Source organism: Scyliorhinus torazame, chromosome 4 (assembly GCF_047496885.1).
Source record: "Scyliorhinus torazame isolate Kashiwa2021f chromosome 4, sScyTor2.1, whole genome shotgun sequence".
Classification (NCBI taxonomy): domain Eukaryota; kingdom Metazoa; phylum Chordata; class Chondrichthyes; order Carcharhiniformes; family Scyliorhinidae; genus Scyliorhinus; species Scyliorhinus torazame.
Window position 1 is genome coordinate 189,707,790 of NC_092710.1, and position 15,302 is coordinate 189,723,091.

Sequence of the window (15,302 nt, forward strand, 5' to 3'; positions counted from 1 at the left end):
CAGGAAGACCAGTAAACCTTTGGATGCACAGTTCAATTGCAGAAGCCATGTTCATAAGATATAGGAGCAGAATTAGGCCATTCGGCCCATCGAGTCTGCTCCGCCATTTGATCATAGCTGAAATGTTCCTCATCTGTTACCTACAATGCTACAGACCAAGATCTGGATGGTGAAATCAGACAGAGTATCTTCTCCTCAGAACACTTGAACTGGAAGCAGGAGTAGGTAATTTAACCTCCCAAGCCTAAACACCATCAATGTGATCATGGCTGATCCTATCCTGGCCTCAACTCCACAGTCCTGCCCATTCTCCATAACCCTTCAACCCATTACCAATTAAAAATCTGTCAAATAAGGGGACCAAAACTGCATAATACTCCAGGTGCGGTCTCCCCAATGCCTTGTATAGTTGCAACACCACTTCCTTACCTTTATATTCTGTTCTTTTTGCTATAATGTCAACATGTCATTTGCTTTCCTCGTTACCTGCTGCACCTGTATGATAGTTTTCTGTGACTCATGCACGAGGACACCCCGATCCCTCTGCATCGGAGCACCCCGAAGTCTCTCCCCATTTAGATTATAAGTTGCCTTTCCATTTTTTCAACCAAAATGCAAGACCCCACGTTAAACTCCATCTGCCACATTTTGGCCCACTCTCCTAATCTATCTTTATCCATTTGTAAGGTTCTCATTTCCTCATTGCAACTTGCTGTTCTGATTAGCAAGTTTGCAGATGACACGGAGATTGGCAGAGTTGCTAATCGTGCCGAGGATTGTCAGAGGATACAACAGGATAAAAATGGATTGGAGACTTGGGCACAGAAATGGCAGATGGAGTTTAACACGGACAAATGGGAGGTGGTGCATTTTGGAAATTCAAATCTAGGTATGAATTATACTGTAAATGGCAGATTTACCTAAGGAACCCTAAGGAACATTAACATACAGAATGATACAGAGGTGAGACTGAAGCTACTCCTGGCAAACATAGAAGCGATCGAAAACAAGCTGGATGAACTTAACGCTAGACTTGCTTCTCAGAGGGAAGTAAGAGACTGCTGTGTGCTCTGTTTCACAGAGATGTGGCTCACCCCGCCTCACCGGACTGTGCCATACAACCTGAAAGTTTCTCAATTCATCGGGTGGACCGCACCACGTCATCAGGAAAAGCGAAGGGTGGAGGGGTTTGCCTCCTCATCAACTCCTGGTGCTCGGATTTAGTGACCCTGGCGAACTACTGCTCTCCGGACCTGGAATACCTGACCGTGAAGTGCCGCCAATACTATCTTCCACGTGAATTCACTTCAGCCATTATCACAGCGGTCTACATCCCAGACAGAAGTGAAGAAAGCGCTGGAAGAGCAGTACACAATGATAAACAACTATGAAACAGAACACCTGGAGGCCTTGTTCATCGTGGCCGGGGACTTCGACAAGGCCAATCTCATGAGTGTACTGCCAAAATTCCACCAGCACATCTCCTGTCCCACCAGGGGCGACAACACCCTTGACCACTGCTACTCAAAAGTCAAGGGCAGCTACCGTTCCATCCCCCGACCGCAGTTTGGAAAATCAGACCATAAGGCGGTGCTCCTTCTCCCGGCATACAAGCAGAATCTCAAGCGGGAGAATCCAGCTAAGAAGGTTGTGCAGTGCTGGTCCGAGGAAACAGAAGAGCTCTTACGTGACTGCTTAGAGACAGTGGACTGGTCCATATTTAAGGATTCAGTGACCAACTTACATGAGTATGCCACACCATCACAGACTTCATCAGCAAATGTGTGGACGACTGCGTGCCAAAGAAAGCAATACGTATGTTCCCCAACCGGAAACCATGGCTCAATTGCGAGATTGACTCCCTACTGAAGAACAGATCTGAGGCTTTCAAGTCAGGCAACCTGACCTATACAAGAAATCCAGGTACAACCTCCGCAAAGCCATCCGAGATGCCAAGAGAGAATATCAGACCAAGCTAGAGTCACAGACTAGTTTTCCAGACTCTCGGCGGTTGTGGCAAGACCTAAACAACATAACGGGCTACAAAGCGAAGCTGAGCAGTATCTCCAGCAGCAGCGCACCCCTCCCCAATGAACTCAATGCATTCTATGCTCGGTTCGAGCAGGAAACAAACGGTCCGCTGTCAAGTGCCCCAGCAGCCCATAACACACCCATACCCACCATCACAGCTTCCGAAGTCAGATCGGCCTTCCTGAAAGTGAACCCGGGTCCGGACAGGATCCCTGATCGTGCACTCAGAGCCTGCGCGGACCAGCTGGCAGATGTGTTTGTGGACATCTTTAACCTGTCCCTACTCTGCACCAAGGTCCCCACCTGCTTCAAGAAGACCACCATCATACCGGTGCCAAAGAAGAACCAGGCAACGTGTCTCAATGACTACCGTCCGGTGGCCCTGACGTCAGTCGTAATGAAGCACGTCATCTCTGTACTCCCAGAACACCTTGATCCACTGAAATGTGCATACCGCCGCAACCGGTTCACAGCAGACACAATCTCCCTGGCCGTACATTCATCCCTAGAGTATCTCAACAACAAGGACTCCTACATCAGACTCCTATTCATTGACTACAGCTCCACCTTCAACACCATAATCCCAGCCAAGCTCATATTAAAGCTCCAAAACCTAGGACTTGGCTCCTCACTCTGCAACTGGATTCTTGACTTTCTGACCAACAGACCACAAATAGTAAGAATAAGCAACAACACCTCCTCCACAATAGTCCTCAATACTGGGGCCCCGCAAGGTTGCGTACGTAGCCCCCTACTACAAGCCCTGTACACACGACTGCGTGGCAAAATTTGGTTCAAACTCCATCTACAAGTTTGCTGATGATACAGCCATAGTGGGCCGGATCTCGAATAACGACGAGTCAGAATACTGGAGGGAGATGGAGAACCTCATGGAGTGGTGCAGCAACAAAATCTATCCCTCAATGTCTGCAAAACTAAAGAGCTGGTCATTGACTTCAGGAAGCAAAGTACTGTACACACCCCTGTCAGCATCAATGGGGCCGAGGTGAAGATGGTTAGCAGTTTCAAATTCCTAGGGGTACACATCTCCAAAAATCTGTCCTGGTCCACCAACGTCGACGCTACCACCAAGAAAGCACAACAGCGCCTATACTTGCTCAGGAAACTAAGGAAATTTGGCATGTCCACATTAACTCTGACCAACTTGTACAGATGCACCATAGAAAGCATCCTATCTGGCTGCATCACAGCCTGGTATGGCAACTGCTCGGCCCAGGACCGCAAGAAACTTCAGAGAGTCGTGAACACCGCCCAGTCCATCACACAAACCATCCATTGACTCCATCTACACCTCCCGCTGCCTGGGGAAAGCGGGCAGCATGATCAAAGACCCCTCCCACCCAGTTTACTCACTCTTCCAACTTCTTCCATCAGGCAGGAGATACAGAAGTCTGAGAACAGCACAAACAGACTCAAAAACTGCTTCTTCCCCGCTGTTACCAGACTCCTAAATGACCCTCTTATGGACTGACCTGATTAACACTACACCCCTGTATGCTTCTCCCAATGCCGGTGTTTATGTAGTTACATTGTGGACCTTGTGTTGCCCTATTATGTATTTTCTTTTTATTTTCTTGTCTTTTCATGTACTTAATGATCTGTTGAGCTGCTCACAGAAAAATACTTTTCACTGTTCCTTGGTACACGTGACAATCCAATCCGATTTTCCCCATTATAACAATTGGGGTGATAGCCAATGCACTGTCCTCGTGTGACCCAAGGTTTTTTCGAGTTCTTACTTATGTTCTGCAATGGTAACTCCACACAACAAAAGCTCAAAGCCTTGGTCTGTTTAGTATTCGATATTTCATCACATCAGTCAGTGGTGTTTTCAGTAAGCGAATTACTGTAAATGATGTAATAATTTTCTCAGAACACATAAGAAAGGCCCGATGATACTGGTTCTGTACAGGAGGGGGACAAGTCACATTCACAGGAAATGAGAGACTGCTGAAGGAGAAAAGGTCTATTTCATAAACACAAACAGTTGCAAGGAGAGTAAGCAAAGGGGAGGGAGAAGCAGCTACTGAAATGACAGGGAATGGTTTATCCTCCTGTCTGACAATTGTGAAGCAAGCAACTGCCACTGCACATCAGCTGTCCTACCTTTTAGCCTTCATGCCCAGTCTTCATGAGCCAAAACTGTCCTCATACCCATGTAATTTCCTTTGTTTAATTCCAGAACACTGGTGTGGGATTCCACTTTCTCACCCCCAAACTCAATTTTGAATTCTACCATACTATGGTCACTACTCCCTCGTGGATCCTTAACTATGAGGTCATTATTTAATCCCTCCTCATTGCACAATACCAAATCCAGAGTAGCCTTCCCCAACATACTGTTCCAGGAAACAATCTCTAATGCATTCAATGGACACTGCCTCCAGGCTAACCTTGCCAATTTGATTCCTCCAGTCTATGTGCATATTAAAACACCCATTATTATTGCCGTACCTTTCTTGCAAGCCCCCAGTATTTCCTGGTATATACTGTGCCCCACTGTAGAACTACTGTTTGGAGACCTATAGATTATTCCTACCAAAGATTTCTTCCCGCTGCTATTTCTTATTTCTACCCCGAATTATTCGACATCTTGATCTTCAGTGCTTATGTCATTTCTCATTACAGCACTGATCCCTTTCCTCACCAGCAGGGACATGCCACCTCCTTTTCCTTTTAGCCTATCTTTCCGAAATGCTGCGTTCCCTTGGATAATCAGTTCTCAGATCTGGTCTCCCTGAAACCACATTTCAGTAGTTCCCACCAAATCATCACCTTTTGTTTCGGTTCTATTGTTTGTTAAGAATGCTTCTTGCATTTAGAAGTTGCTGTCATCAAATGATTAACATATTGAAATTGATGGCCTGCCTCTTCTGATGTGATTGATTGTATACTACCTAACATGCCATTTAACTGTGGAAGTCGGCTTCCTGACATGATGTCACCTGATGCTCCCACACCCATGCACTCCTGCACATTCAGCACCGGCCAATGTTGTAAAATTAATGGGGCCTTTTTGCCACGCTGCTCCTATCCCTATCTCCAATCTTCCTCACTGGTTCTACCTCTCTTAGCTTCCTGGTATCTGGTGGTTCTAACCAATAAATATAATTACATAAACCATTGTGTTTTTCTTACATAGATTAAATCATAAAAAGTAATGTGAAATATTTTCATCGGTGATCCTTACTGTCCTGGATCATCCTGCTGTCACTTTGCCCCTTCACTTTACCTCCTTGAGAATACCACCTAGAGTGGAAGAAGGTAACTAGACTCGGTAGGATATTTTTAAAGGAACATAGAGGTGATGTTTTGTTTTGACACTAACTGGAAGCATACATCAGGAAATGGCACATGCTCACCCATGCCTTTCCTCATTGAAATTAACAGACAGAAGATCATTGGCTCGGATGCAAGATTTTCTGATTATGCATTAAACTGAAAAGTTTCCACCTCGGGTGCCTCAATGTTTCTATATGAGAAAATAACAATTCATATTTGCAACTTGTAATCTTGATTCAAGATTTAAGGATCCCCAAAGGCATTTCATTTTGAAATGAAATGAAATGAAAATCACTTATTGTCACAAGTAGGCTTCAAGTTAAGTTCCTGTGAAAAGCCCCTAGTCGCCACATTCCGGCGCCTGTTCGGGGAGGCTGGTACGGGAATTGAACCGTGCTGCTGGCCTGCTTTGGTCTGCTTTAATAGCCAGCTCTTTAGCCCTGTACTAAACCAGCCCCTGAGCAGGTATGGTCTAATCAAATGTATTGATTAAAAGCTGATTGAACAAGTGGCTAGATTGCGAAGCCAGTTGTAAAATAGATGCATTATATGTTACACTGGATATTTAACAAAAACAGATTGTTAAAAAAACTCATGTGGATTAGTAGTGGGCATACAGCAGTAGGTCAAATGTTATTGTGTACACAAAATTGCTAATTGTTGATTACATTAATCAAAGCAAATGCTGCTAAAATTGTAAAATCTCTTATTTTTATTACATTTTATGTAGTTATAATTTGAAAGGCTTGAATTAAAAAAAAAAACTATTTTATTTCTCACAGGTTTCTAAAGCCCATGGGGGTGCAAATGCCCATAAACAGGTGGCCTACTTATGGGCTAAAAGTCTGGGAGGAGAGTCTGCGGTTAAGTTGCTTAATAAGTTTGGTCTTCTAGAAACAGCAATTGATTATGCAGCTGATAACTGGTAAGATACACCAATGACAAATTAAAATAATTTCCTTTTAATTTCCCTCTTTTCCATCTGTGTCATGCACTGGCTGATATAATAGGTAACATACTTAACTGTGATGGGCACTCCCAACTTTATCAGAGAAAAGTCCTGACTCATTGGAGCAAAGTGCTCTTGACAATTGGTAAACCCATTGGGCACCTGATCTTCCTTTTAAAAAAGGACCAGTGAGACTTGGGTCCCAAGGCTCTTCCCAAACTGCTCAAGAACTGTGAATCTTGCAACTCTTTCTGATCAGGCTCTGTGCATCACCCCCCCGACTTGCACTCAGGAGGCAATTCATTTAGTCTTCAAACTGGTGTTTGTTTGGGAGTGGGAGATGTTGCTAACTTTTGGTTGGCTCTTAAATTGTAATTTGCTCTGTTTGTTTAACCTTTGCTCTCGAGTCGCCAGGTATCTTTATGATACCGCCATGAGGTTCAAGTTCAAGTAATGATCAATAACTCAACACACCAATTAGTAAGATTCAAATCAAAGCACATTTATTGTACAGTAAATCACTACTCGTGCATAAACTCTACTTTCTCGGCTATTCCTATCACTAAAAGGCCTATACTTAGCTTCGCACTGGCCCACCAGGTCAGGGGAACAAATGGCCTTTCGTTCAGGTCCTGAGTCTGCAGGATTCAAAAGCTGGTATTGTCTGGTAGCTGGAGCGCCTATCTCGTAGCGAGCGTTGACTTGAGACTTACTTGGTTGGCGGCAGCAAGACAGGTCACTCTCACGGGTTGATTCAGGTTGCTGAGTGACCCTGCCAAAGAAGAACGATTTGAACTTGGGGGCTTTACTTTATAGTCCCCAGGGGCTTCCCGCCCTTTGGGGCGGACCCCGTACCTGGAGATCGATTTCTCCAATACTGGAGTTGTTCCCTGATCGTTGGGCGGTCCCTAAATGTCCGTTGGCTTTCCTTTGTTTTGGCTCCTGCTGGTGCCGAGGAGTCTGGCTTGGCTTTATTCACCTTAACTGTTGCCATTGTGAAAATGAAATGAATGAATGAAATGAAAATCGCTTATTGTCACAAGTAGACTTCAAATGAAGTTACTGTGAAAAGCCCCTAGTTGCCACATTCCGGCGCCTGTTCGGGGAGGCTGTTCTGGGAATTGAACCGTGCTGCTGAATTGCCTTGGTCTGCTTTCAAAGCCAATGATTTAGCCCTGTGCTAAACAGCCCCTATGCCCTGGAATCGCTCATTACTATGCAGGTGGCTGCTGGTTTCAATACACATGATTTCTGTATTTGCTAGTCTTTGCCTGTGTTGGCTGAATTTCCCTTCAGCCTTTGCGGTTCTCCATTTTAAGTCGGGAAGTGGCCCACTCGGGTGGGTACAGAGAATGCAATGCTGAGAGAACATAATAGATGTCAGGTGAAATTTATTGTGCAGAATGTTAGGGATTGCATTCTGAGAGGGGAAATAAATGAAGAAATGTACACAAAATGGCAAACTTTAAAACTAAATAGTGGAGCCGAGTGAGTTAGAGCCCAAATATGTAAACTTAGAAATGGGATGATGAGTTCATGAATGTGCTTTTATGAAAAAATATAAGATGGAATTCTATGTTTTATAAATGGAGGCACTGAGCACTAAAGCAAAGTGGATTATCCAAATTATTGGTTGGACTGCAGTTAGAATATTGTGTCCAGTTTTGGGTACTTTCAGTGAAATGTTAGAGTGATGGAAAGGGTGCGAAAGAAATTCACTCCAATGCCAGGAATAAGAGGCTTCAGTTATCAGGAGAAACTAGCAAAATAAGATTATTTTTATTAGGTCAAAGAAGCTCAAGAGGTCTATTAAAGCTGTTCAGTATTATGAGGTTTTGATGAGGTGGATTGTAGATAGAGTCATAGTATTTTACAGCATGAAAATGGCCTTTCACGTCGCGCCAACCATCAAGCTCCTAACCATTCTAATCCCATTTTCGAGCACTTGCCTTTAATGCAATGGCATTTCAAGTGCTCATCTAAATACCGCTTAAAAGTTGAGGGTTCCAGCCTCTACCACTGTTGCAGGCAGTGGGTTCCAGATTCCAACCACCTTCTGGGTGAAAATGTTTATCCTCATATTTCCTCTAAACCTCCTGTGCTTTCCCTTAAATTTGTACCCCCTGGTTATTGACCCCTCTGTTAAGGCGAAGAGTACCTTCATACCCTGCCATCGATGTCCTTCATAATTTTATACACCTCAATCAGGTCCCCCTCAGCTTTCTCTGCTCCAGGGAAAACAACCCCAGTCTATCCAGTCTCTCGTGATAGCTGAAACGTTCCAGCTCAGGCAGCGACCTGGTGAATCTCCTCTGCACCTTCTCCAGTGTAATCACTGCCTTTCTATACTGTGGTGACCAGAACTTTGCACAGTACTCCAGCTGGGGCCTAAGCAGCATTTTATATCACTCCAGCGTAATCTTCCTGTTCATATATTCAATGTCTTGGGTAATAAAGACAATAGTCCCATAGGACTACTTAATCACATGTCTACATGTCCTGCTGTCTTCAGAGATCTGTGAACCTGCAGCAAGTTTCCTTTGATCCTCTGTACTTCCTAGGGGTCTGACCATTCATTGTATATTCCCTTGCCTTGTTAATTCTTCCAAAAGGCATTACCTCTCACTTTCCATGGTTAAATTCCATTTGCCACTTCTCTGCCCTTCTAACCAGTTAATCTATATCTTCTTGTAGATGGTGACCATACATCATCAATATCATCATTTAATATCACCAAAGGGAGAGGTCCAATAGGTTATTAGGGGTGGAAGTGCTCAACCAGAAATGGTGGTGAAATCAGAATTCATAATCACTTTTACAAGGAAAGTCGACAAATATTTGAAAAAAGCTCACAAACTATGGGGAAAAAATGGGAAGTGGGATTAAGTTGATAGCTCTTTCAAAGGCCCAGCGCAGACATAGACATGATGAACATAATAACTTTCTGTGCTGTAAATTTCTGTGATTGCAAAATGTAGCCCATTTATAGCAATTAATGTTTTTATCAAAAATCAAGAAACCATACAAATATAAATGAAATAATGGCAAAATTCTGTTTCAGCTCTTTCGACTTTGCTTTTGAACTGTCACGGTTGTCGATGAAAAATAAAATCCCAGATATACATCTCAAGCACGCCATGTATCTGGAAGATGAGGTAAATGGTTACTATTCTTTCTGGATGTTCAATTAATTTCAGGGCTACTGGCGCAGCTGGGTCCCATTTTTGATTGTGTTTGTATATTAGGGCAGCACGGTAGCCTTGTGGATAGCACAATTGCTTCACAGCTCCAGGGTCTCAGGTTCGATTCCGGCTTGGGTCACTGTCTGCGCGGAGTCTGCACATCCTCCCCGTGTGTGCGTGGGTTTCCTCCGGGTGCTCCGGTTTCCTCCCACAGTCCAAAGATGTGCAGGTTAGGTGGATTGGCCATGATAAATTGTCCTTAGTGTCCAAAATTGCCCTTAGTGTTGGGTGGGATTACTGGGTTATGGGGATAGGGTGGCGGTGTTGACCTTGGGTAGGGTGCTCTTTCCAAGAGCCGGTGCAGACTCGATGGGCCGAATGGCCTCCTTCTGCACTGTAAATTCTATGATAATCTATGATATTTGCCAATGTGGTGACAAGGTCTAAAGAGTTTGATCTAATGCTCTAATTCGGATGGCTAAAATAAAGTTTTATCATTTCTGTCAACTAAAATACAACAGAGAAATTTTAATCCAAAATTATTTAATATTAAGCTAATTACTGACTTCTTCATGTTCTCTGATACATACTAGCAATTGTTTGTAAATTCATTTTTATGGGATGTGGGCTTTGCTGGGTAAGCCGGCACCTGTTGCCCATCCCTAATTACCCTTGGAGAAGATGGTGGTGCGCTGCCTTCTTAAACCACATGGACTGCACCGACTGTGCTATTCGGGAGGGAATTCCAGGATTTTGAACCAGCGACAGTGAAAGAGCAGTGATATATTTCCAAGGCAAGATGGTGGGTGACCTGGAGGGGAAGCTCCAAGTGGTAGTGTTCCCATGTATATGCTGCTCACGTTCTTCTAAATGTTAGTGATCGTGTGTTTGGAAGGTGCTGCCTAAGGAGCCTTGGTGTGTTCTGCAGTGCAACTTTTAGATGGTACAAACTGCTGCTACTGTGCGTCGGTGGTGGAGGGAGTGAATGCTTGTGGAAGTGGTGCCCATCATGCTTTGTCCTGGATAGTGTTGAACTTCTTGAGTGTTGTTAGAGCAGCGCTCATCCAGGCAAGTGGAGAGTATTCCATCACACTCCTTACTTGTGCCTTGCGGGTGGTGGACATGCTTTGGGGAGTTAGGTGATGAGTTACTCGCCGCAGGATTCCTAGCCTCTGACCTGCTCTTGTAGCCACAGTATTTATATGGCTAGTCCAGTTCAGTTTGTGGGCAATGATAACCCCCAGGAAGTTGATGGTTGGAGATTCAGTGATGGTAATGCCATTGAATGTCAAGAGGCGATTGCTTGGTTCTCTCTTATTGGAGATAGTCATTACCTGGCACTTGTGTGGTGTGAATGTTACTTGCCACTTGTCAGCCCAAGCCTGCATATTGCCCAGGTCTTGCTGCATTTGCACATGGACTGCAACAGTGTTTGAGGGGTTGCAAATGGTGCTGTACATTGTGCAGTTTTCAGCGAACATTCCCGCATCTGACTTGATGTTGGAAGGAAGGTCATTGATGAAGCGGCTGAAGATGGTTGGACCTAGGACACTACCCTGAGGAACTCCTGCAGTGATGTCCCGGGACAGAGATGACTGGCCTCCAACACCACAACCATTTTCCTTTGTGCTAGGTATGACTCCAACCAGTAGAGAGTTTCCCCCTGATTCCCATTGACTCCAGTTTTGCTCGGACTCCTTGATGCCATACTTGATCAAAAGCTGCCTTGATGTCAAGGGCAGTCACTTTCACCTCTCCTCTGGAGTTCAACTCTTTTATTCATTGGACATGGATTGTCTATGATTATCTATAATTAATGTCGACACAGGCTTGGAGACCGAAGGGCCTGTTCCTGCACTGTATTATTCTTTATTCTAATGCCTTTAAAACTTATTAGCTATTGGTGAGAGAAACAAACATCCCTTCATTTTTATTTCAGAAGTAAATCCGCACCTAAGTACCAGAATTATGGTACTATTAACTTGCAGTTCATTGGTGCTTTTCTTAAACTTCGATTATATAGCATCAGAAAATATTGTTATGGAAATAAATTGAAATCATATGAGACAAGTTTAATAGGAAGGAAACAAAGAGGTGTGACATTTTCCTTTTCTTGTCTGCAGAGCCTCACTTATCAATCAACCATTTCAAAAATAGTTGCAAATCTGGTACAAATGATTGGAAACATTTAACTTGAAGAAATTAAATAATGCAGGAAGTACTGATGGAATGGAAACATTTAATTTGAACAAATCAAATAATAAGTGCAGGAACATAATGAATATTAATTTCTGCCAATTTATCAGTTCTAAGTTTTTTATATTTCATGTAGGGTAAATTTCAAGAGGCAGAAGTTGAATTCGTTAAAGCGGGAAAGTCAAAGGAGGCAGTCCTCATGTGAGTTTTTCTTTTGTTGGATAACTGATTATGTAAACTGATATTTATATTTTTGTGTAGTTTAATATCCAGTTTACTTTCAAAAGGTATGTACATAACCAGGATTGGGATGCAGCCCAAAGGGTGGCGGAGGCTCATGACTCGGACAGTGTAGCTGATGTCTTGGTTGGCCAGGCACGCTTTGCCTTTGACCAGAAAGAATATCAAAAGGCTGAGGCTTTCCTACTGAGGGCTCAAAGACCAGAATTGGCTGTCAAATATTATAAGGTGAGAATATTTGTTGTCATTGTTTTGTCAATGGAAACTGTACTGAAATGTCGCTGGGAGTTCAAATAGCTTATGATAGAGGTAACGTTGGAAGTCACATTGGTAAATGCTGATTTGTTTCATATGTAAATAGTCTTTGTCTAACTGAAGACCGTGAGAATTTAAGATAGCAACTTGAACTTGAAGAATATAAGCAATGTGTCTTTCCGGTGTGTGAAATCAAAGAATTGGCACATGGATTTATTTTTATTCATTTAAAAAAATGTTAAGGCGGCACGGTGGCGCAGTGCTTAGCACTGCTGCCTCAATGCGCTGAGGTCCCAGGTTTGATCTCGGCCCTGGGTCACTGTTCGTGTGGAGTTTGCACATTCTCCCCGTGTCTGCGTGGTCTCCCCAACAACCCAAAGATGTGCAGGGTAGGTGGATTGACCACACTAAATTGCCCCTTAATTGGGAAAAAAAATAATTGGGTACTCTAAATTCATTTTAAAAAAAATGTAAATTCATTTTTATGGGCTGTGGGCGCCGCTGGTTAGGCCAGCATTTATTGCCCATCCCTAGTTGCTCTTCAGAAGGTGGTGGTGAGCTGCCTTCTTGATCCGCTGCAGCCCCTATGGTGTAGGTACACCCACAGTGCTTTTAGGGACAGAGTGCTGGATTTTGCCCCAGAGATAGTAAAAGAACGGTGATATATTTCCAAGTCGGTGGTGAGTGATTTGGAGGGGAGCCTCCAGGTGGTGGAGTTTCCAGGTATCTGCTGCTCTTGTCCTTCCAGATGGTCACGGTCGTGGGTTTGCAGGACATATCTTATTTAACAAATAAGAGTAAAGATTTGCATATAAATAGCATTTTTCTGATTACAGAATGCTCCAAAGTGCTTTGCAGCCAGTGAAGTATTTTTGAAGTGCAGTCACTGTTGTAATAATGGAAGCGTGACAGCCAATTTTTGAACCACAAGTTTCCACAGACAGGAAAACAGTAATGACCAGATAATCTGTTTTTGTCCTTTGGGGGCTTCATTGAGAAATGAATATTCACCCTGCTCTTCTTCAGAATAGTGGGTGGGATCTTTAACATCCACTCGAGAGGACAGACAGGACCTCAGTTTAATATCTCATCAGAAAGATGGCACCTCCAGCTATGCAATACTGCTTCAGTACTGCACTGAAGTGTCACCCTAGACTTTTGTGCTCAATAGGGCTTGAGCCCACAACCTTCTGATCAGAAACAAGGGTGTATCCAGCTGAACACGACTGAGACCAAAAATAAATAAAAACTGAAAATAGTGTTTTCAATGTGTGTAAACCATTTTTAGTTAATTTGTTTGTTATAGGAAGTCGGGATGTGGAGTGATGCAATTAGAATTTGCAAAGAATATATCCCTAACAAACTGGAACAACTCCAGGAAGAATATGAACAGGAAGCAATTAAGAAAGGAACCAAGTGAGCAAATTATCTGTATAAAGTTCAAATGTTTATATTTGTAATTATAAAAATTGTTACTAACTACATTGCTGTAAAACAAAAATAATAAAATAAACAGGATAACAGGATATATTTGAATCTAAGGATGAAGAATCTATCAAGTTGGATTATGTATTTTTGCTATTGAAGTGTTGGTTATAAATGCCCTGAGGGAAAAATTAATGCTGTAATGTTTCCTTCAGGTTTTACAACCATCTACTGCTGAGTGAATTGTTAGTGACTTGTTTGAAGGCCTTTGCTATTGTGACTCTGAACCAAGATGCAAGTGAGAATAGTCATGGGAGACCCCACCACTGCTATTTTTCTCTGCCTCCCCTTGTTTGACCTTCCACTTGAATTTTCCATTTCTACCTTAAAGGCATTTTATTAATGGTTAAATGGTAAAGCTAGTGAAATTATGAAAATTCATAAAATTTCATAGGTGTCCTCTAACTGCAAAAATCTTTGATAATTCAGTAGCTATATTCAACGTGAATGTGCCAAGTTGCAGAATGTTACCAAACAGTCAAAGAAGTCCCTTGCCAGTGATCCGCTCATATATGTGCAGGCGACTAGTTTGGTTCAACCTGGAAATTATTCATCAGGTGGCCTTCTGACTTGCCTACAGGATATCCAACATAAATAAGGTGTTATGAAATTTAGAAAAAGTATAAAAATAGCTACTTCTAGAGTTTGCATCTTTAGCAAGTTCCATGTTGAATTCTGTGGTCCAGATTGCACCCTTGTAGACTTCAACATGTATATTTCATAAAATGATATATCACCCATGCAGTGATTATTCTTCATTTATACATACTTTTGTACATTATGTTGCTTAATCATGAGACTTACTGACAATCTTTTATGGTGAGCAGAAACTGGGTTAATATAATTAATATATTTTGCAAAATTATAAATGTAGGCGCAACATCGAGGGCCGAAGGGCCTGTCCTGCGCTGTAATGTTCTGTGTTCTGTGTGTGTGTGTGTATTGGTTTTCTGCACTCATTCACAACTGTATTATGTGATTAACAAGCATAAACAACTTGTATCATGCTTTGCAAAGTACCAGATTGTTTATTTGGGCATTAACATATTTTCTATTTTGTTGATTTAACTTTTCTTGATTTCATAATTGTGCCTCACAGAGGAGTAGAAGGAATAGTTGAACAGGCCAGAGAATGGGAGCAATCAGGAGAATATGTCAGGGCCGTGGAATGTTACCTTAAAGTCAAAGAGACAAATAATATGGCTCTGATGGAGAAGTGTTGGATGAAGGTGAGATATGTGCTTCAAATGTTGCATTCGCATCAAGAGTAAAAACTCGTGATTGAAGCAGACCCAATAGTTGTTGCCTATCAACATTTTCTTTTTTTTAAAGAACATTTTATTTAGGTATTTATGATTTTAGAACAACAATTACAAATGTAAACATAACTCAGTAAATAACATCTTTCCAGCCAACAATCATACCCAGCCAACATGGCTTACACACAGTGCCCCAGTCCTTCCTCCTCCACCTTGCTGATCTCGCCTAAACTAAACTATCTCACCATACCCCCTCATTCCCTAACCCCCAACCTTATTGTATCTGCTAACAGTTTAATTTTCCCCAGAGAAGTCGATAAACGGCTGCCACCTCCGGGTGAACCCTAACGTTGATCCTCTTAGGGCGAAGTTGATTTTCTCAAGCCTGAGAAACCCAGCCAT

The 15,302-nt window shown here is 42.8% G+C and overlaps 1 protein-coding gene across 1 annotated transcript in view; it reads left to right on the forward strand.

Annotated features, from left to right (window-relative positions):
* Positions 1-15,302, forward strand: part of ift172 (intraflagellar transport 172) — a 211,697-nt gene that overhangs the window by 122,060 nt on the left and 74,335 nt on the right. The window contains exons 30-35 of the mRNA XM_072499027.1: positions 6,117-6,259; positions 9,345-9,438; positions 11,798-11,862; positions 11,949-12,129; positions 13,463-13,572; positions 14,741-14,870. Coding sequence (XP_072355128.1) covers positions 6,117-6,259; positions 9,345-9,438; positions 11,798-11,862; positions 11,949-12,129; positions 13,463-13,572; positions 14,741-14,870 — 723 coding nt within the window. The remainder of the gene's footprint in view (positions 1-6,116; positions 6,260-9,344; positions 9,439-11,797; positions 11,863-11,948; positions 12,130-13,462; positions 13,573-14,740; positions 14,871-15,302) is intronic.